General features: G+C 40.4%; 1 protein-coding gene across 1 annotated transcript in view; it reads right to left on the bottom strand.

Annotated features, from left to right (window-relative positions):
* Positions 1-22,988, bottom strand: part of WASHC4 (WASH complex subunit 4) — a 1,952,913-nt gene that overhangs the window by 604,638 nt on the left and 1,325,287 nt on the right. Inside the window, exon 27 of the mRNA XM_044087827.1 lies at positions 17,677-17,751. Within this exon, the coding sequence (XP_043943762.1) occupies positions 17,677-17,751 (75 nt within the window). The remainder of the gene's footprint in view (positions 1-17,676; positions 17,752-22,988) is intronic.

The raw sequence follows: 22,988 nt of genomic DNA on the forward strand, positions 1-22,988 counted from the left end.
GCATGTGAAACAGAAGAAAGGACTTGAAACCTACTTTCATTCCCTTCTTCCCTAGTAAACGCCATGGATCGAGAGGGGTGTTTGTGAGGTCACTGAAGGAGTCATAAGCATGGATGGGGGATACCAGGTTACAGTAATTTCACTTTCAAGGATTAGATTTGGTAGCATATGGGAAAAGGTGATGAAGTAGAGGGTTAAAACTTAGGATGATTGCAGACACACATGACCTGCCAGAAGAGACAGTCAAGTTAGTAGCAACAACTGCCAAGGATGTGGAGAAACATGCTTGTAAAGAGGGGTAGATGAGCATTCTGAGAAATGCTAACTATGCTGAGGAAGAAAATAATTACAGCGTATGACAGGCAGTGGACAAGACAGAAGGGTATTCAACTGGTAGGGAAAGAGGTGGGGCTAGCAAAATGACCATCTCAGTATGAGTAATAAGCTCCACTTGCCCATCTCGGATAGTGGTGATAAAAAATGAGTTGTTAAGCATGTGTCTCCTTGAGTGCACATTTAAACTAAGACAAAAAGGGAAGTCTTTCACATAAGGAGAACAAATAGTACTCAGACAACAAGAAGGCAGAGAAAATGGACAGAGAACATAGAAAGTGAAGACACAAGGGTTCCTCAAACACGGCTGAGTAGCATTACAATGGAATGAAAGGAGTATAAAGGAGCTACAAAACTTAATGTGAAACTGAAGAGTTGGACATTGATAACATCACAGAATCATGCGCGAGTAATAAATGGGGATGTAATATAGAGGTGCTATAGTGCTAGCTGTGCAGAAAGGAAAGAAGGAGGAAAGATGGAAGGGGAGTGATGTGACCTGTGTAAAGGAAGACAACAAATGTAATGTCAAAGAGAAGCAGGAACATCACCACTGGGGGGCAAGTGTCCGATCTCATTGTGAGCACCACTGAAATTAATATGAGGACGGGACTGCTGGGGGACTGATACATCAATCCAGAACACATCAAGGGAAGAGGAGCTAATACAAGGGGAAGAATAAAGGAGTGGTATAAACAGAGAAGGATGATTTTACTCACAGGGATCTGAAAGTGCAAGAAGCAGACTGGGAGATCATAAGTTTCAATATGGAAAGATGGAGCTGACTGATGTCTTGATAAATTTAGCCAACTTAATATGAAACTGTTGCAGAAAGAACTGTTTTCTGTTCCCAAAAAAACAAAAACAAAACAAAAAAAAAAAAAACAGAGGTGTCCTTCATTAAAAATAATCAAGCCATAGTGTGGTTTAACTCATTCGCTCCAATGGAGCTCAGGAAGTTTGCACTGTAACTTCCAATGGGGGGAGCCTGAGCCCTTTTGACAGAATCAAATTATGTCCTCACATTTCAAACAAATGTTCACATCTCTGGAACCAAAGGGGTTATAAAAGAAGTATAAACTGCAAACTATTTTTACAGTGATAGTATTATTTTTAGAGTTTAGGTCTTAAACTGAATTTTATAAGTCACAGTAACTATTACGCTGTAATATTTTATAAACAACTTATAATATTACAGCAATTACTCAAGTTAGACACATACCGTCAGCAGCATTGTATTCATCTAGCTGAGAGCTTTCATATGAGGCTAAGGAGTTATGTGTTACTTGGTTGTTCAAATATTTAGAAAATTGTGAAAATGATATCCATATAAATTAATATAATAAAAACAACAGTTAATATCTCTTTACCTGCATTAGACAGAGGCCCAATATTAATGCATTTGAATTTGCCATTATGTAGGCTTTAAGATGAAATATTTTAAAACCTTGCACATAGCATGGCTTTGGAATTATTGATGCAAATATGAACAAGCAATATTTGATGCTTAGAGGTGTAGGCGTTACCAGCAGATGCACCTGGAGGCGTCACTCAGATGTAATGAGTTAAAGTGGGGGAAGCTTAAGAAACCAGTGACAATGGTTACTGTGTAGTCATTTTAGCGGTTAGATTATGTTGAACTAGGGAGAGCATTAAAGACAATAAGACTACCTGGAGACAAACTGGGGGGGATAATAAGCTATAGAAACAAAATACTTAGGGCTATGAACAAGGACTTGAAGACATAAAAGTGAAAAAAGAAAAAGGTAAATGTGGCTACACAGGAATGCGAGACTGTTAATTAGAAAAAACAGAGAGGGCCATACTCAAGGTGGAAGTCACAACTCAAAAGTTAAGCACAAGGTTGACAAACAGAATAGGACAGCAAGGAGAAAAAAACTTGTTTTAACTGCACCAGAAGGGACAACCCTACCCTGGCTGAGTAAAGATGAGTGGACGGGGAGATCACAGAAGATAGGGATAAAGCAGTGGTACTGAATGAATACTAAGGTTTGATTTGTACAAAGGAAAGTCAAGGTACTGTGCCATGGTAGGGGTGAATGAGAACAACGTGGAAAAAAACAGACACCAGGGAAGAGGCAGAGAAGGAAATGCCTGCAGTAAGAAAAAATAAGGTACAAGGACTGGATGAGTTGGTTATCTCCCACATCTTCAGGAATCTGGCAGTGTGTTGATGGATCCAATGATACAGATTTTCAATAGGTCACCAAGTGACACCTAAATGTCAGAAGACTATGAAGATGGCAAGAGTGGTACAGGGCAAGAAAAAGACAGCAAATCTACAAGATAATATGAAGGCCAGAGAAAAGTCATGGAGAAGTCGGATTGCCTTAACAGAGAACAACCAGCACGGATTTTGAGTAGGTTGCAGGAGATATGACAACAGAGTGCTAGTAAGTATGATTATCTGCACTTCAGCAAGGCTTCTGACTTGGTCTCACAAAAACAACTGTTAGGAAGACTGCAGGTGATGGGCTAGAGCTACAACTGAGAAATTGGACTATGGTACTCTCAGTAGTAGGTCATACAAGACTTTGTAAGACAAAGTGTGTTATAAGTAGGGGATGTGACTAATGTAGTACTACAAGAGCTGACCTTTGGTTCAGTACTCTTCAATGTGTTCATTTCAGGGATACCTGGGAAAGTAGGGAACACAAAAAGGTAAATCACTAAAAGACTACAGAATGCATGGGAAAATAAAAGATCTGAAAAGGCTAAGAAGCCAGAATGATGATGGTTTTGGCTCAGTAAAGACAGTTACAAATTACTGAATTTTGGCAACAATCACAATGCAAAATATCAACTAGAGGGAAACAGCTGACAGTTAAAGAGAAAGGAAATATTCACAGGGAATCTCTCACAATACCACAGCTATGGCAGAGCAAAGGCAGCTGCTGACCATCAGGCTTTACAAAAGAGTTGCCAATTGGGCTTGAGTGCATTATCAGTTGACACTGTAGCTGCTTACATGAATAAGTTTATTAACTATTACAGTGCATGTGTGCGTTTTAGTAAACAGTGGCAGGTTTAAGCTGTGGCACTTGAGATGAGCTCTTTCTCTCTTAAAATTCTAAACCTCAGGCTATCAACCATTACTTCAAAATGCTTTTAACTTCTTATCCTCAGCTATCCATCCTGTACTCATAAGTAAGTGGCTTTATCGGTCTTCCATAACTAACCATTTGTACTTGACTCACATTTAAATATGTTAGACTCCTTTAGTGTCCACCACTACATTTCATTAATATTCTGAAAGTGCTCTAGATCCTTTTTATTTGTAATTATCAATGTCATCTTATTTCCCATCCAAATATTTTATTCAGGTAATTGCTTTCAATAATTTCACAATGCAAAGCATGAATATATGAGGACCCAAGTAGAGATCCTTGTGAATTCCCTACTGCATAGCTACTCCAGCATCAATTCCTTAAATTCTGATCTTCAACTTCTGTTTCTTAATCAGCCTCTTTCCAAGTCCACTAAGGGTTTTGTTCATATTTATTTATTTACTGACATTTGTTTATCAGGAAAGTCGAACAGGTACAGGTGTCCTTTTTCAGCAGAGGCCCAGGAAGAAAAGTTCCAATGTAACATATTTAATGCAACCAATTTTTACAATAACAAATTTTATAATGCAGTTTCAGTGAATACACAGCATAACAGTCAGTATAATAAAATTTGTATTGATATTTGCAAACAGACTTACAAGACTTGTACTGAGACTTATAGATGGAAGAGTGGTGTACAAGGCAGGTAGGAGCAATTTAAGAAATACAACAGAGTGGGGCATTGCAGGAGATAAGCAAGTTTAAGTGTTAACAGAGAAGTAGTAATGGAATAGTAATTTATATCTGCTAATTAGAAGTAGGCATAGTAGTTTTGGTACAGTAAAGTGAGGTATCAGAAGATGATAAGCAAGTTAAGTGATTTAATGTTTTAAAGAGAGGTATAAGAAAGGGGATGGAGAGTGTTAGACAGCCATGTCCCAGATGAGGAGCAGAGACAAAGCCAGGAGGCAGAGAGGAAGTCTTAGTAATGGTTTGAAAAGATAAAGTTGTGCGATGGACCTTAATGATACAGGAATTTTAACCTAAGTTTTAGCTATACTATTGTAATACAGACTGACCCCAGCAGCCCTTTGTGGTTTGTAGTTGGTAAGCATTGTTTATTATTTGGCCAAAGGAGACTATTTGAAAGATGGTATTGGAGTAGAGGTCTAATTCCTGGGCAGGTGGATGGGGTATGGATGATTTTATGGGTTAAGTTGAGCTGAGTATAAGATAGGTGGTAAGAAAGCTCAAGCCGGTTAAACGTTTTTAGCGCCGAACAGTGGCAGGTCCAGTAAGGTTTGCTGCAAACGAATATGGCAGCTTTGTTAGACCACTGTTCACATTAAAAAAAAAAAAAAAAGAGAGAGAGAGAGAGAGAGAGGTGATTTTTTTTAATTTATTTTGGAATTTAGTAGAAGGTTATTATCCTGTAGCCAACTTTCAACAGAGTTAAAGGCTTCTTGAGTAATTCTCTGAAAATGCATAAGGCTGTCAGAAATGCATATCACGGTAGAATTACTGGTGTACTGTATGAGGGAAGCTTGCAGAGAGGATTTATGTACATTGTTAATGAATATATTAAAGAGCAGACAGCCAAGAATGGGGCCCTGTGGCACACCAATAGTAACAGAAGGAAGGGAGAAAAAAGTAGGGAGCTATTTAAAAGACTGGTGTCTATTGGTTAAGTATTTATTAAACCATGGTAGTGTGGGTTGTGATAGCCTGAGGGAAGAAGGTTGGTAGAGAAGTTTTTGGTGAGAAACTAGGCCAAAATCTTAGAGATATTAAGAAATACAGAGGAAACAAGGTTGTCTTTGTCCCTGGCTTTGTTACTAGCATCTGTGAAAGTTAATAAGGCAATGGTAGTACTACTGGCGGGTCTAAAACCGTGCTGTGTGTGGGTCAGGAGCTTTTACTGAACAATATGTTGAAGAAGTTGCTAGTGAATGCACTTTACCAGAATTTTTGACAAATGGGATAATACAGTGATAGGGCTGAAATTGTTTATATCAGATGAGGTTCCTCCTTTATGAAAGAAGGTGATGAATGTCCACAGAGAAGAAAAGTACAGTTGTGTAAAATCTTACCATAATGGTAGATGTCCTTCTCTTCACTGTTGCAGTATTCATAACATTAGGGATCCCCTGCCAAGGGAGTGACGACGTCCGGCCAGTATATCAAACCTTTAGGATGCCTTAATGTATGCCATACGTCACATGTATGCTCCTTACATAATGTAGGACATAAAGGTGACGTCCAGATGTACCATCCTCAGAAGTGAAAGCCCAAGTAGAAATGCCAGTCCAAGGAAACCAAGAGCTAACCAGCACATCCAGAAGACAAATGGACCAGGTGAGGTGGGAGGGAGTGTATACTGCAACAGTGAAATAGAAGGACATCTACTTCTATGGTAAGATTTTACACAACTGTACTATGTCCTTCCATTTCACTGTTGCAATATTCACAACATTACGAAGCGTGCCAAAGCTCAGGAAGAAACTTAGGAGGAGGAAAAACCAACAGAGCTCTCTAGGAAACCATGAAGGATGACCCTAGCAAAACCAGCTCTTGCTCTAGAAATCCAATCCAACTTGTAGTGCTTAGTAAAAGTCCAGGTAGCTGCCTCAAGAATAGAGTTAGTATCTAAACCCTTGAAAATATCAAAGAAGAAGCCACAGCTCTAGTAGAATGAGCTTTTACAGAAGGAAGACTCTTACCATGAAGAGAGTAACAAAAAGAAATAGCTTTTGAAATCCAACAAAAAATAGTCTACTTGGATACAGCCAGTCACAAAGACCTGGAGTGAAAGGAAACAAGGAGCTAATCAGATTTCCTAACAGTCTTAGTTTTATCTAAATAAAGTCTGAGTTGTTTATGCACATCCAATGTGTGCAGCACCTTCTCACTAGCAGATTGTGGAGAAGGGAAAAAAGTGGGCAGATGATTAGACTGATTAAGGGACAACTCATTCACCACCTTGGGCATAAAAGAAGGATTAGTATGCAAGGACACCCTGACCTTATGAAACATCAAAAAAAGAGGACAAGCCATAAGGGCTTGAAGCTTAGATACCTGTCCGGCAGAAGTAAGGACCAACAAAAGAACCAAGAGCAAGGCTACAAGGAAGCTGATGCTCCAGGCTCAAAAGGAGCCAGAGCTAATTTTTCCAAAACAAAATTAAGATCCCAAGGAGGAGGAACAGGCTTCCTGGGAGGCTTAACAAGAAAGACACTTTTAAGGAATTGTTTAACTTTAAATCTAAAGCTAAAGGAGGAGATAAAGGCAGGCAAGCAGAGATAGCTGATAAGTGGGCCTTAACAGAAGAATAAACCAACCCAACTTTGAACAATTCACACAGATAAGAGAGAACCAAAGGAACATCCACAGAAAGTGGATCCAGCTTACATGAAAGACACCAAACAGAAAACCTCTTCCATTTGGATAAATAGGATTTCCTAGTAGTAGGTTTCTTGGCCTCCTGCAGGACCCTAAGCACATCCTCAGAAATCAAAATCCTATCATCCACAGAGTCAGTTGAAGAGTGGACAAGTAGGGATGGATGAAAGATCCCTTGTCTTGTGTGAGTAGGTCCACCCTGTGAGGTAGCTTGTGATGACTGCCCTTGGCTAAATGCAGAAGAGGAGGGAACCAGTGCTGTCTCCGCCAAAAAGGAGTCACCAGCAAGATTTTTGAGAGCATCCTGTGGAATTTTGAACAGGACTTTTGGAATGAGGGGAAGGGGAGGAAAAGCATAAAGACACATCCCCTTCTAAGAAAAAAAGAGGGACTCCACCTTCTATACCAGGGGACCTAGGACTTGGCACAAAATAGATGAATATGTCTGTTCAGATGGGAGGCAAATAGATCTACTTGAGGAGTATCCCACTGGTGGACAATGTCCAGAAACAAATCCCTGTGAAGCATCCATTCATGGGACTTAGTTAAGCACCTGCTCAGAGTGTCTGCCACAGTGTTTTGACCTGAGGGAAAGCAAACTGCCTGAAGAGTCACTTGACACTGGACAGATGGATCCATAGCAGCAGTGCCAACTGGCAAAGAAGTTTGTTTACATACCACATCACTGTAGTGCTGCCTGTAAACACCTTTAGAGGTCACGGGAGAAATGAGGATGAAAAGCTTCAAGAGCCAGCAGAAGGGCTCTCATCACTTTGACACTGATGTGCTCCTTCTGTTGAAGAGGAGACCATACCCCCTACACCATTAGGGAGCCAAAAGGTACAACCCATCCCACATCTGAGGTGTTTGTGAACAGCTTCTGAGATGGAAAATGGGGATGCACGCTCTCAAAAACTCCCTGGCTGTGACAGTGAAGAAGACTTTGAAAGAAGGAAATGAGAGTCAAGACCTTGGGAGGAGGCAGAGATGCCAACATAGGCACCTCCTGAATCCTGCACCCCAGAAAATCATGGTCTTGAGAAGGAGTCAGAAAGGACTTTTTGAAGTTTATTGTGAACTCCAGGCTTTGCAGAAGGGAAATGGCAGAATGAAGATTTTGCAACAGGATCTCTGGACAGGATGCCTGAAACAGGAGATCGTCCAAGTAAGGAAAAACTTGGATCCCCTGAATCCTGCAAAAAGCAATTACAGGAGCTAGGCATATAGTAAATATCCTTGGGGCAGTAGAGACCCCGGGGATCACATCAGTCGCCCTGCTAGACTGGGGTCCAGGGAAGTAAATATTGTGGAATGAAATAGCCAGGGAATTGTTATAGCTAGAACTGTACAGGCCTTAGGGCCGATAGCCTAGTACCAACCTATGAGAGGCCACAGAGCAAAGCAGAGAACTGAAAGTGCCAGGAAGCAACAGAGAAACTTAAAAATTTCCTGAACAGGGGATGAATAGGGATATGGAGGTAAGCATCCTTGAGACCCAGAGAAACCAGGAAAGCCTGAGGAAGTAGCAAAGGGAACAACGTCTGAAGGGATAACATTCAAAAGGAAGGAACCTTTAGAAAAGTATTCAGGTGAGAAAGATCCAGAATGGGTCTCCAAGTCCCCTCTTTCCTGGGGACCAAAACATTCTGGAATAAAACCCTTTTCCCCTTTGAGCAACTGGAACCTCTTGAATAGTTCCCAGAGTCAAAAGATCCTGAAGCACCTCTGGAAAGAAGCTTAACTGTTCCTGAGGTGGATGACGAATGACCATGAAGGGGGGAAGAGACTTCCAAACCATGAAATACCCTTGGCGAATGATGGAAAGAACCCAAGAATCTTGGGTTATGTTTAACCAAACAGGAAGAGACAAAGAAAGATGAAGAGAAAAAGGAATGTGAATGTGAAAAGTCTGGCAGTCAGACAGCACCTGTTTTATCAGAAAAGGAAGGTTTCTGACCAGGAGTACTCTAGGTAGATTCAGCTGAAGGAGCCCTCCTACCACTTTTCTTACCTTTAGGAGGTGGACAAGACTGCCTTCTAACAAAAGCTGGTTTAGTAGGGTAGTTCCTTTGGAACTTAGGCACTGGTGAAACAAAAATATGTTTCAGATCCTGTAACTCCTTGCCTTTCTCCCACAGTGACTTGAAAAAATCAGCAGAAGCACCAGCACTAAACAAACATTTGTTGTTCAGAGGAACATCCATCAGTTTAATCTTAATATCATCAGGCAGAGGTTGAAGCCGTAGCTGGAATATTTCCTTCAAACAGATCCTGAAGCAACAGCCCTAGAGGAAGTATTTGCTGCATCATAACTACACTTAACAGAATGGCGAGTACCTGAGAAGAACCCCCTAACAAAGACAAGGCAGAAGTCTTACCCTCAGAATCAGGAAGGTTAGAAATAACCTGACAAGTCTGAGAAAGGAGAGCCAAAACATATTTGTCATATGAGTCTGATAATTAACAGCCAGAAAGGCTAGGCTGGCTGAAGTATAAACCTTCTTACCCAGCCTTTCCATGGTCCTGCTGTCCTTAGAAGGAAAAAGCTTAGTCAAGGGCAGTAATTTGGAAGGCTTATCGAATGCCACAGAGGACATGGAAGGGTCAGCAGATGGACACTTTTAAAGGAATTTACAATCATCAGGCACTTTATAAATCTGGTCAGGTTTCTTAGGAGAAGGGGGCTGAAAAGCAGAAGAAAAAGCATCCAGTAAAGCAGCCAAAACAGGAGGAACAGCAGAAGGTCTAGCAGACTCCATTTGAAGGAGTTCATAATATTTCTTCTGCACATCAGACACCTGGGAACAAACCCATTTAAAGAACTCCATTATCCTAGCAATGGAATCCCCAAAAGAATTCTCCTCAAAAGGAGATTCAGGACTAGTAGACTCCTACTCCTCAGAACCATACTCCAGAGGGGAAGGAATCGGAGTAAAATAGGCCAAGGATTCCTCATCCTAATCCTCCTCTTCTTCAGAGGAGTCCTGATTCCTAGATCTCCTGAAAGGGAAAGATGCTTCAAAGGACATAAGGGCATTAAATAAGCCCTGTGTAAAATTCTGCCCTTCCCTTTGAGGGTCCTAAGCCCTGTGTAAAATTCTGCCCTTCACTTTGAGGGTCGTTGGGAGCAGAAGCATGTTTTGTCTTTTGCTTCTTTTTTAAGGGGATGTCTGCCTTATGAAACGTAGACGGCTCTAACGTTGGCTTACACTCAATAATCATAGCCAGGACTTCCTCCCTCACCAAAATCTGAGGAACAACCCCTAGGCCCTTTGGTGATACTCAGCCATCAGCCATGGTTACCCCTGAACATCCGGGTTGAATGTCTGCAAGGCCTCCGAGGACATGCGAGCAGCGGGATCCATGCTGGCCTCCGAAATGGTCACACCACAGGAATCTAAGCCCAAGAACTGGGCTTTCATCAGCCTCAACAAAGATGTCTGATGTAGGAGGCACAGCTAAAAAATCCAATCTAACTTTTTTTTGGCCTTCTTCTTCAAGGATAACTGACCCTCAGGCTGGGAAGTACCTTCCATAGAGTCTTTTGCTAAAAGTTTGAGATGTTGATTTTCTACATAAACAGAGAGGTATGAAAGATGACAGTGGAAGGTCTTAAGCACAAAAGCATGACAAATAGTGCAGGACATATGATCGTGAGAAGCCCCTAAACAAAATAAGGACTGCTCGTGATGATCTTTAAGGGGAATCTGTATCCCACAATGGCATCTAGCCTTCCTGGATGACATGAAATCCTACAACAAAACAAAAGATAAGAAAAAAAAAAAACCCAATGGGACACTTATCTGAATGGCTAGGTACACCAGCAATAACCCAGGTGATAAAAAGATGGCATTTGTACTGGCAGCAAAGAAGTTCTGAGGACGGTACATCTGGATGTCACCTATATGCCCTACATTACGCTAAGAGCATTACATGTGATGTAAGGCATACCGTAAGGCAACTTAAAGGCTTTGGTATACTGGCCAGATGTCAGGCCACCCTTGGCAGGGGATCCCTAATGTTATAAATACTGCAACAGTGTAATGGAAGGACACTGTATGATTCCTTGATGGATCTGTTAATTAGAAGAGACACAAGATAGACAATGGAACTCACAACCAGCTTGAGGTATTCTTCTGGGAGATTATCGGCTGAAGGAGAACATGGTTTTAGTTTAAAAAATAGTGATTTGATGCAGAAAGTTGGGATGGGTTTTAGCATGAAACAAGGGATGTTTGCTGACTGAGTGCAGGACATGTCAGGATTGTTGAGAGGAAAATCTTCAGTAAGGGCTTTAATATTTTCTATAAAATGTGTTAAACTGAAGCTATTTTGGAGGAAGTGCTATTTGGGGCAGGATTTGGAGTGGTGGATGTTTTAGGGTGGATTATATTATTAACAGATGACCAGAATTTTTAGGATCAGAAAACTGACTTAGTAAGGGGTCAATGAAGCAGAAGTTCTTGCCTGCAATAATCTGTCTTTTCATGCAGTTACATAGTTCTTTAAAGTGTAGATTTTGGGGAGATATATATTTGACTATTTTTTTCTAAGCCCTATTTCTTTTCTACATTAGGTGCATGTTAAGTGGATAACAAAGGAGTATGGTTACTCTGTTTGTGCTAGTTGCAGACAGACTATTGGGGTTTTTCAGGAAACGTGAGTTAAATTTGTGTACAGCTTAATTGAGTGGAATATTTTTCAGGACAGAACAATTAAAGGAACTTGGAATTCTGTTAAATGTATCAGGGCTAAAATTAGTGGGGTTACAGGAAGTTCTAAGTAAGTGCTGTTTGACATGATGGGTACCAACTCTTTTTGCATATACTGAGGGGAATCAGAAAAGATGCCACTGGGGACGTACTTAGAGGAATCGGACACCAATATCCAGTCAAGAAGTGAGCTGTTTCTGGGATAGTTATAACGTGAAGTGGAGGAAATGAGTCGAATCAATCCAAATAGGTTTATGCTAGATGATGGATATTTTGCAGAGATAATCTGCCAATCAAAATTAATGCCACACAGGATTATCTTTTCATTCAAAACTGTATGGGAAATCCAGTTTTGGATGCTTTCTAGGGCTGTAGCGTTATTATAGTGTTATAGAGTGTAAATATAAGCAGTTTTCTGATGATATTCATAAAGTCAATTTTAATTTGACTAAAAATGAATGAAAGGCATTGTTTGCCCTGAGTTTTGTTGTTGCTCTTCTTTCGGTTTTTCCCGGTTAGGGGTCGCCACAGCGGAATTCCGGTCCACTAATGATTGGCAGTAGATTTTTACGGTGCTGAGGTGCCAGCTCGACGCCCAACCTTCAACTAAGGCACGCCCATTCACGCATGTCTTTCGAACACAACTCGACCTTGGGGAGGACATAGAGACTCCCCACAGAAGGTGCTCCAGCCGAGAATTGAACGGGAGAACCTCTTGCTGTGAGGTGACAATGCTACCACTGCACCACCGCGGCTTCATTGCTTGCCCTGAGTAATAAGAGGGAATTAATATTTAAACCCTCTGACAAGGGCAATAAATTGGTTGTATTAAATGTGTGTCGATACTTGAATATGTGTCTACAGCATTTGAATGATACGAAAGTTTACAGTGCTGTGGACATTAATAAATATTGTTCCACTCAGGTGGAATTTAAGGAATTGGTTTACAAAGGTAATAGGTTAAGCTATTTCTCAAGACAGGACATAGATAAAAAAATGTAATATTGGTTCTTGTGGTATGGCTTATGTTTATTGTTTACCGAAAATTCACAAAGATTCAATTAATCTCCTTGGTTGGCCTATTATATCTGCCTGTAATTATTTTACCCACAATATGGGTTTATTTTTACATAGTTACTTACTTCCCTATGTTATGAGATTAGAATCCTATGTAAGAGACACTGTTTTTTGGATAAAATCTCATACTTTGGAAGAAGGGAATGTACTGGATAACTGTTGATGTGGTGAGTTTGTGTAGTAACATACAACACAAATTTGGGCTAGAAGCTCTTTATTTTTTGGGCGACAGTCCTGTTTCAATGTATATAATGGAATTGATTTATTTCTGTCTAGTTAATTATTTTGAGTTTAACGGCATATTGTATGAACAATTGCAAGCCACTGCAATGGGGGCATCTTTTGCCCCTATGTATGCCAATTTATTTATGGGTTTATTTGAGTCTCAGTATGTATGTATATATATATATATATATATATATATATATATATATATATATATATATATATATGGTGTTGAAAATGTAAGGTCCAGCTGCAATCAGGATTGAGAATTGGGTAATTTAGCAAATATTTACAGACTTTGTGAACACAGAGATAAATAAGATGTCTAACCTAGATAAGAAATTGTTCCCCAAATTATTGGAATTCTTAATAAATATCAATAATAACGCAATGAAAAATCATATTTATCACAAATTTATAAAATTCCTAAGTTAGATTTCACATATTTAGACAATTCCTACTGGAACTACTCCTCAAAATTATTAATGAAGACAGTCTGAGGAGTACAAGAAAATAATATTAAAATGTACAAGTAAAACTACATCTTCATTATATTGGAAATTTTTCACTTGGGAATGTTTACACAGAGCTTTTGTCACTCCTAACAAAATTACAATTATGTGTAAATCAAATAGAATTAAATGCTGGAGATGTGATTCTGAAAAAAATAGCTTATTGGAAGCTTATGGTATATGAATGTGAAGCTATCTCCCCTTTTTTGCAAATAAATGAATAACTTTATTCAAGCTCTATGGTCAAATAGATGTAATATTTCTATATCTTTAGTTTTATTTAATGCTCCGATTCCAAGATCATTCCAAAAACCTAAGTGCCTCTTCAGGCGGACACTGGAGATGCTGCATTGGGGGGGGGGGGTGTAGCTTAAGGAGAGGAAAGAGTGATGGATGTGTCTGAGCTGTCATGGAAGTGGGACAATATGCCACACTCTCCCATTGCATGCCCACCCATCAAGCATCACTATATTATCAGATTGGGGGGGGGGGGGCTGGTGGGTATGGCATAATAATAAAAAAAACTTTTGTGGAATGGTAACCGCCAAGACCCCCAGGATGCCCTTAGGTTCCACAACCGTCCCCAGCTAAAAATTGGTGAAAGTCCAGGGGATCAAGAGTAGATCATAGACTTGGCATAGACATGAGGCACTGGGTAGGAAGGCCTAAGACAATGTTGGCACCCAACCCCCCAAATAATCTGTGGTAAATGCAAGGAATTGTATCATAAGGCATTACTAGTGGGGTGTAGGAAGAAATAAGGCATTGGTTAAGAAGGATTTGCTGATTATCCATTAGGTTGGTAATTGGTAGAGTAGGTAAGTCAAGAGCTTCATGCTTACCATCTTAGGCTGTATTTTCTTTTAAATGCTCGTGTTTGGAGTGAGATGGAGAAAGGAAGTATTATTACTAAGAGTCCATAACAACATAATGTGGCGCTTCGGACTGCCATTGACCTACTGAAGCCATTCAGGCATGGATTCACAAGAACTACTGAGAGAGCTTGTAGTCTGAAGGGAAATTGGCGTGATTGGATAGATCCTTCCTGTTTTAGGAGACAGTTAAGAGTGAGGCCACAAAATAAACTTTTTTATATATGTATAGACATGTGCGTTAGGCCCGGCAAGCCAGCACGTAAAACTCTACTGCCAATCATTAGTGGACTGGAGTTCCGCTGTGGCGACCCCTAACCGGGAAAAGCTGAAAGACACAAACAAACATGTTTATGTTTCGGAGTTTTTTTTAAGAAATATGTGGTCAAATATTTTAAATTTATTGATGACCTTATATTTTTATGTGATGGAGGTTATGATTTGGTTGGTGATTTTATTGATTCCTTGATTGATCAACATATTTAATTTTAAATTTAATGATCTAAGTGTAGGTCATAAGGTGACATTATTAGATGTTTCATTAGAAGGCCTCAACGGGAAGACTATTCATACAAAAGTTCGTCGGAAGTTCACTGATGGCAATCAGTATTTTAATGGACAGAGCTGTCATCCTTCTCATACTATAGCAGCACTCCCTTATGGTGAATTCCTTAAGTTATAGAGACTTTGTAATAATGAAAAGGAATTTTTTCAGGAGGTAGAGTTTGCAAAAAATATGTTTATTAGTAAGGGGTACGACACAAGTAAACTGAATGTTAATATTCAAGATATAGTGAGGGCTATGTGTGACAGACAATATATTTACACACCTAAGGGGGAATTTAAAATGCTGGAAAATAGTGACAATAATAAAAAATATATATTTTTTGTGACTACCTATAGTCCTTTCAGTTTTGAAGTGATAAAGGTGCTAAAATATTACTGGGGCTTTTTGGTTAAACATAAGGACTTTTGTAACTTATTAGAAAATGCCCCAGGTATTGCATTTAAAAGGGGAAGAAATATTAGTGATATGCTTGTCCATGGTAGGTTTATTCCACCTGTGGTGACTGTCAATGCTAGTCTCCACTTAAAGGAACCAGTCTATGTGGGAAATGCTGTAGTAAATATGCTGTACCACAGTTTGGGGATATTAATGGTAGGAAATATGGGGCTAAACACAGCTTTAGCTGTAACTCAAGCTGGAATAATTTATGCCCTTAAGTGTCCCTGTAACAAATTTTATACAGAGGAGAGCAAGAGGGCCTTTAAGACACGGTTATAGGAGCATCTTAGAGATATTAAAAAGGCTAGGATGGAAAGCCTAGTTGCTGCTCATTTTTATGATTGCCATCAGGGGGGTGAAAGTGGCATTTTAACTACAGTATTAGATCAAGTTTATTGTGGCCAGTTTGAATTTGAGATTGTTAAAAATAAGTTACTGTATAAGGAAACTGTTTTTATTTTGAAATATGATACCTTGGTTCCCAGGGATTTAAATTTAGAGTGTAGTTGGAAGGTCTTTATCTAATGAACATGTTCTAATGTGTTAATAACCTTTTTAAGGGGGAACTGATGTAATTAACTTTTAATTGATATTAATATATAAGGAATTTTTTTTTGTGTGTTACTGTTTCACTATGTAAAGGCTGTTTGCCGAGATGCTAAGAGAATTTATGGCTTATTAAAAGAAGTTTTGGGATTACTTGGCTGTTTCTTGCCGTTTTGCTGCTGTAGCGTTATTATTTTTGGGAATATAGAGAACTATACTACATGGTTGCTTATGGTTATTTAGTTTAAGATAGGAAATGAGGAGTTCAACATTATGGAATTTGAGAAAAGTTTATTGTGGGATAAGATTTTAAGATAGGGTACAGTAAAAGCTGCTCTACCACCTTGTTTGTGAATTCCAGCAGCCCTGATGATATTATAACTAGACAGAGATAAATATATGGGTTTTAGCCATGTTTCAGCTATAGCAAGAATATCTAGTGCATTGTGAGAGATCTAACATCAGATATTCTTGCAATAACTGAAACATGGCTAAAACTCCATACATTTGACTCTGATCACACATCAAGTGACACTCTGATTTGTATCAAATTATAGATATATTTTTAATTTAATTATGCGGTACAATTTAACAAATGGCTTGTTACAATATAAACAGAAAATCTCTGTACAAGCTCAGATCACAGTCTAAGTACTCTTATTATTCCCTCACATTTTCTTCCTCTCACCTTTCACACATGTACAAAGAATAACAATGAAGTCATTCACAGGAAAAGCTACAGTGACACCTCAACATATCCTTTAGTAACAGCAGCCATCAGGTTGTTAGCCTTCTGCTGAGAAGAGACTATACATGCCAAGCCATCTGCATAAGGTCTGCTTTATACTTGTCACTCTCTCCCCTTGGCAGCAGCAAAGAAGACAGAGAAGTGGTCTGTGTTCCAATACTCAATGAAGGAAAAACTGCAACAAGACGTGGACATCCAGGGTATGAAGGATACATTTTCTCTTACTTTCTTCCCACAGCAAAAATCACTGAAACTGTTCAATGAAAACTCAAAAACACCGTCTTGTATAAGAAGTAAGAATAAGTTCTCAGAGTTGCTTTTTTTTTTTTTTTTTGTGGAATGAAAGGTAAAGTAAGGTTTCTGGCAGTACCAGAGTCTGTAGCTCAATCTACCTCAGTTACCTGATGATAACTTGGTAGGTCTACTGACTACTTACCTCCTGTGCCTCAGTTCTTCCTTCATTTCCTGAAATATCACATCACTTTAACAATACACCAACCATGTTGTCCAAGATCAACTCTCTGTACACTATCTGTACTTATGTACCCTTTAACATTTAGCAGCTAGTAGCTGCGGAGCTTGGGAGTAGCCATTATAGTAATTAAGTGATCAAATCCATCAATGCAAAATGTATAGGCATTTTGTAAAAACAAGCATACCAACAAGCTAAGCCTACACCCTTAAAAGCTGGAGTAAGGAAAAACTGACGAGACTGCAGATAAGACTTCAGTGTTCATTAACTCATGATCTTAGCTGTTAATCACTTTCTCACTTCAACTGCCAGGTAGGGTAGAAAAATATTTTTAAATAAAATGTAATGTCATTTAATTTTATTTTGGTCATATTCTGGCCAGTAGTATCAGAGGATTCAGAAATGTGACAAATGCTGAACAGATCACGAAGTAGGAATACAAACAAATAACATTCTGCAAATGTGTTAAAAATGTATAACATCAATAATACAAAAAACATTAAAGAAATTAAACAAAGCACAAATGTTTTAAGTGTTCTAATGTACACATATGTGCAAGTCTATGTATCCCTGGTGAAATAATGCAGCCTGGTTAAATTCCAGATTTCTGCCTTTCAGTACTACAATTTGGATGAAAGCAAAAAGTCCAATATGCAAGTAAAATAAATAAAACAAATGGATTTGTTTACTTAGAAAGTTTACTGACCTGGTTATTAAGATTGTAGAGATAACGTGATACAAAAACATGAATATTTCTCATAATCTCAAGAACATCGACACCCTACAAATTAAAAACAAAAATGTTAAGGCTACCAAATATTCCAAGTCAGTTACTGATTATGAACTAAAATTCTCCCACCAAAATAAATCATCCTTAAACAATCAAGTTTTCAGATCACCAAATTCTACACATTTTCACAAGGAAATGGAATATAAGAACAAAGCACTAAAACTGAGTAAGTAAACCAATATATAGTATTTTTCGACAGCAAAATGTTTCTTAGTAATAAACAAAGTTAGACAACTATTAAAATAAAATATGAAACATTTATTTATATTAGACAGTTAAACCTAGTGAGTATCTACTATATCTAAGGTATGTCTGAAATACTAGATAACCTGGAAACAAAATCTCATGCAGGGAAAAGTACAGTTTTGTACCTACCATAAATGTAGATGTCCGAGAGGTATGCATCTGCAGTCCTAACATATAGGTTGTCCTGCCTCAGGCAGCCCTTCGGTCGGCCGGATTCCAAAGTCTGGGTCTGGCCTCGGCTGATGTCGCACTTCACCCGACGTCATAGCTGCTGTGAATTGGGTATAAAGGCATCAGCCGACGCCATTTTCCTCAGTGTTTCTTGCCCCAGATGCCAGGTGCCCTCTAGGAAGGCTAAATTTGGATAAATGCAAATGTTTCCAAACAGTAGAGAGCAAACAATATAAGCATGTATATACATATACACAAACAAATACACCATAATAGATTCCCCCAGCTAACTACAAGATGGGCAAATACCCTAGGAGTACCACAGAGGGGAAGGAGGGTGGGTAATCCTGACTGCAGATGCATACCTCTCGGACATCTACATTTATGGTAGGTACAAAACTGTACTATGTCCTTCAAGGATGCATCTGCAGTCCTAACATATGGGTAGAATACCATAGCCAAACTGGGGGTGGAGGCACTAAGATGATTATGGTGTAGTTAAGATCCCTTGCAAAACAGCAGTTGCAAAACCTGCTCGGGATCTGGAGTATAAAGGTAGATTATAATGCTTGGCAAATGTATGCACGGAGCTCCAAGTAGCAGCTTCTAAAATGTCTTTGGTAGCCACTCCTCGTAGGAAAGCTGTAGTAGTGGCTGTAGCCCTTGTGGAGTTAGGTCTGATGTTTTCTGGAGTTGTCTTTCCATGAAAAGAGTAACAAAATCTAATGCAATTTCCTATCCATTTTGAGATTGTCTGTTTTGAAATTGCTTTTCCTTCCATTCCTGTTGCATATGCTACCAGAAGCTGGTCAGTTTTTCTGTTGGTCTTGGTTCTGTCCAGATAGTAGCGCAATTGCCTGTGCACATCCAATGTATGTAGTAGTCTTTCCCCCCTGTTCTGTGGGTTGGGGAAGAATGTTGGTAGGTGGATTGCTTGGTTCAATGATACCCTGGAGACCACTTTTGGCATAAAAGTAGGATTAGTTCTCAAGGACACTCTATCCTGATGGAAGATAAGGAAGGGCTGTACTGCCATTAATGCCTGTAATTCAGAAACCCTTCTTGCTGAAGTGATTGCAAGCAGGAAAGCAGTTTTCCAAGATATGAACTGTAATTCTGCTGTTGCTGCTGGTTCGAAAGGGGGAAGTGTTAACTTTTCCAGCACAAAGTTAAGGTCCCATGTAGGCAAAGGTGGCTTCCTTGGAGGCTTTACATTTTAATTCCTCTCAGAAACTGCCTGAGTAGAGGATGAGAGAAGACTGGAGGATCCATGTTGTATTCTGCTGAAATTGCTGATGCATGAATCTTAATGGAGGAGTAAGACAGGCCATTGTGGAAAAGTTCTGCTAAGTATTCCAGGATGTTAGCTATGTTTGCTAATGATACATTTTCTCCTTTTGCTGCACTCCAAATGAGGTATCTTTTCCATTTGGCTGAATAAGTCTTCCTTGTGGAGGGTCTGCGAGCCTCCAGGATAATGTCTTTAACCCTCTGAGATAAATCTGGGTTATTTTGCTTTATGTAATATTCCAAGTAGCTAGCTGTAGTGTTTTCAAGTTTGGATGTAGGATCTTGTAGTTGTTCTGTGTTAGCAGTAAAGGAACTAGAGGTAGAGGCCATGCGTGTGTCCGAGACATACTCCTCAGTAGCGGGTACCAATGCTGCCTCGGCCAGTCTGGAGCTATCAGGATGATCCTTGGGTGATCTTCTTTGATCTTCAGTAGCACTTTGTGCATCAAAGGAAGAGGTGGGAATGCATATGCTGTCAGGTTTTCCCAACTGAAGGATAGGAGTCCACCTTCCAAGCAAGTGGGTGGTATGTCCTTGTGCAGAATTTCCTCAATTGGTGGTTGTGTGGGGATGCGAACAGGTCTATTTCTGGTAGTCCCCATTTCTTTGTAATGGTTTTGAAGATGTCTGGATGCAGCATCCATTCGTGGGCATCCGTGGTAGTTCTGCTTAAGGTGTCTGCTAGTGAATTTTCTTTTCCTGGCACAAATTTGGCCTGGAGTTGAATGTTGTGGTTCAGGGCCACATTCCACAGGTCCATTGCCATCCGGCACAGAGGATATGAGTGTGTGCCTCCCTGTTTGTTGATATACCACATGACTGTGGTGTTGTCCGTCCTTATCAGCAAATGACCCTGTTGAAGCAAAGGTCTGAATGTCTGAAGTGCCTGTTTCACTGCCAGCATCTCTTTTTGATTTATGTGTAGGTTCAGCTGGTCTTGTGTCCATAGGCCTTGTATACACTTGTCCACCATGTGTGCCCCCCCCCCGCCTAGGTCTGAGGCATCCGTGGTGATAGTCTGGCTTGGGTGAGGTTTGTGGAAGGGCAGACCTCTGTTCAACTGACAGGCCTGAGCCCACCACAGGAATTCTTGTTTCAGGCATGGAATTATTGGAATCTGGGCTTCTAGACTGTGCTTGTGTTGAGACCATACATTCCTTAGGTACCATTGCAACTTCCTCATATGTAGCCTGGCATGTGGAATCAATATTATGCAGGATGCCATGTAACCCAGGGCTTGCAGGACTTTCCTTGCTGTAAGCTGGTTCTGCGTTGTTAATGCCATGAAATAGAGTGGTAGTTGCTTTTGCTTTTCTGCTGTGAGAAATGCCATTTGATTTTGTGTGTCCAGTTCTGCACCCAAGAATGTTATCCTTTGGGATGGTACCAGCCTTGATTTTTTCATGTTGACTGTGTATCCCAGGGCTTGCAGTAGTTGTATAACCTTTTCCAAATATTTTGTTAATTTGGTCTTGTTGTCCGCTTGTATTAGGCAGTCGTCCAGGTATGGATAAATCTGAATTCCCTGAAGCCTGCAATGAGCAATTACTGATGCCAGGCATTTCGTGAATACTCTGGGTGCAGTAGATAAGCCAAAGGGCAATGCTGAGAATTGATAATGCTCTGATCCTGCAAGAAATCTGAGGTATCTTCTGCAATCTGGTCATATAGGGACATGCAGGTATGCCTCCTTGAGATCTAGAGTCACCAGCCAAGACTCCTTGCCCAGCATGGGAAGAAGTTGCTGTAGGGTCAGCATTTTGAATTTTGGAACAATGAGATATGTGTTCAGAGCGGACAGGTCGAGAATAGGTCTCCATTGGTTTTCTTTCATTGGTACCAGGAAAAGTCTGGAGTAAAATCCTTGCCCTTGTTCCATAGGCGGTACCTTTTCTATTGCTCTCATCCTTAGTAGGTGGTTGATTTGTCCTAGAGCGTTTGTTTTTGGTTTGGTGGTAGGTTTGGCATTCCTCTCTTTTTTGGTAGAGTGTGGAAGTGAAACCTGTAGCCTTTGTCTATTGTCTGTAAAATCCATTTGTCTCCTGTAATGTAATGCCAGTTTACGGAAAATAAGGCAAGCTTTCCGCCTAAGGGTGCTTGCAGTTGTTCCCTGGTAGGCAGTATCAGAGTCAAGTCATTGTGTCTGTCCTGTGGAAGTGGTCGTAGCTGAATCTGTGGCAGTACTTCTCTGGTTGTTAGGCTGCCACTGACGTCCCTGCAGGCACCTCTGGATTGACCTCTGCCTCTTGGGCGCCTATTTCTGCCTCTCTGTGCTCTGGAGGTGTCTGGAAAGGACCAATTCTTCGAAGGCCAATTTCTACTAAACCTCGGAGGCTGGACCTGTAAGAAATCCTTGACTGTTTGGACAGATTTTGCTTTTTCTTCCACCTTCTTTAGCACTTGCTGTGCAGGGGAGCCAAACAAACTTTGTTTCTCCATGGGAGCATCTAGGAGCTTTGACTTTACATGGTCTGGTAAGGATTGCTCTTTTAACCAGGCATGCCTTCTAATCACTGTTCCAGTCATAGCTGATCTAAAGGAAGCCTCCAGTGCATCATAGCCGCATTTTAAGGAATGATTACTGACCTGCTGAGTGTTATGTACCAAATCCTGAAGGGACTTACGGTCTATAGGTTCAGGAGAGGGCAGTTTTTTATTTAGCTGGTCTAACAAAAATTCCTGATACTGAATCATGTGGAATTGACAGTTTAAGGCCCTAGCCGAAAGAGTAGCAGAAGTATAAACTTTTTACCCCATCTCTAAGGCTCTAGATTCTCTTTCAGAGGGGAGGGGGTTTTTGGCAGAGGCAGCTGCTACAGCTTTGGGGCCCTGTGAAATGGTTTCAGGATCTGCAATAGGAGCCTTATACAAGTGAAAGTGTGTGTCCGGGACCCTGTAATATCTGTCGGGCTTGGCAGGGGCCGAGAGTCAGGGGCAGTACAAGCATCATTATAAGCATCATCAACAACTGTAAGTACTGGAGGAATGGCTAAGGGCCTATGCTGTGGTAAATGTAAAAAGGTCCTTAGCCTTTTCCTTGAATCTGAAAAATCCTGGCCCTGCCATTGAAAATGCTCTCTCATAGCATGTAAGGTTTCCCCAAAAGAAAATTCCTCAGGAGGAGAGGCAGAAGGAATGGAGTCTTCTGCATCAGAATCCTCATAAGGAGAATATGGGCCTTCTGGAGGACCTGAGTTTTCTGAATCATCCGAGGAATAGTCTGCAGAAACAGGATCCGGGGGCTGTGCTCTAGGCCTCTTCTCTGGAGGGGGTTGAGAGGCCCTGTCTGGGTGAGGTTGGGATCCCCTGATCAAAGAAATGAGATCCTCAGCCAAGCTGAGCATTTGGGAACTGGAGGTAGGCCTGTGTGAGGGGGTTTTAGCAGGCAAGGCCTTAGAAGATTTAGCTGCTTTAGCCCTAGAAAAAGCCTTGATAGACATAGATGCAGGGGGCCTAGCAGCTCCACGTGCAGGAGTAGATATGTCTAAAGGAATAGTATCTGATAAATCCTGGGTGCCTGC

The sequence above is a fragment of the Protopterus annectens genome, chromosome 11.part0 (assembly GCF_019279795.1).
Source record: "Protopterus annectens isolate FY-2018-M chromosome 11.part0, PAN1.0, whole genome shotgun sequence".
Lineage (NCBI taxonomy): Eukaryota > Metazoa > Chordata > Ceratodontiformes > Protopteridae > Protopterus > Protopterus annectens.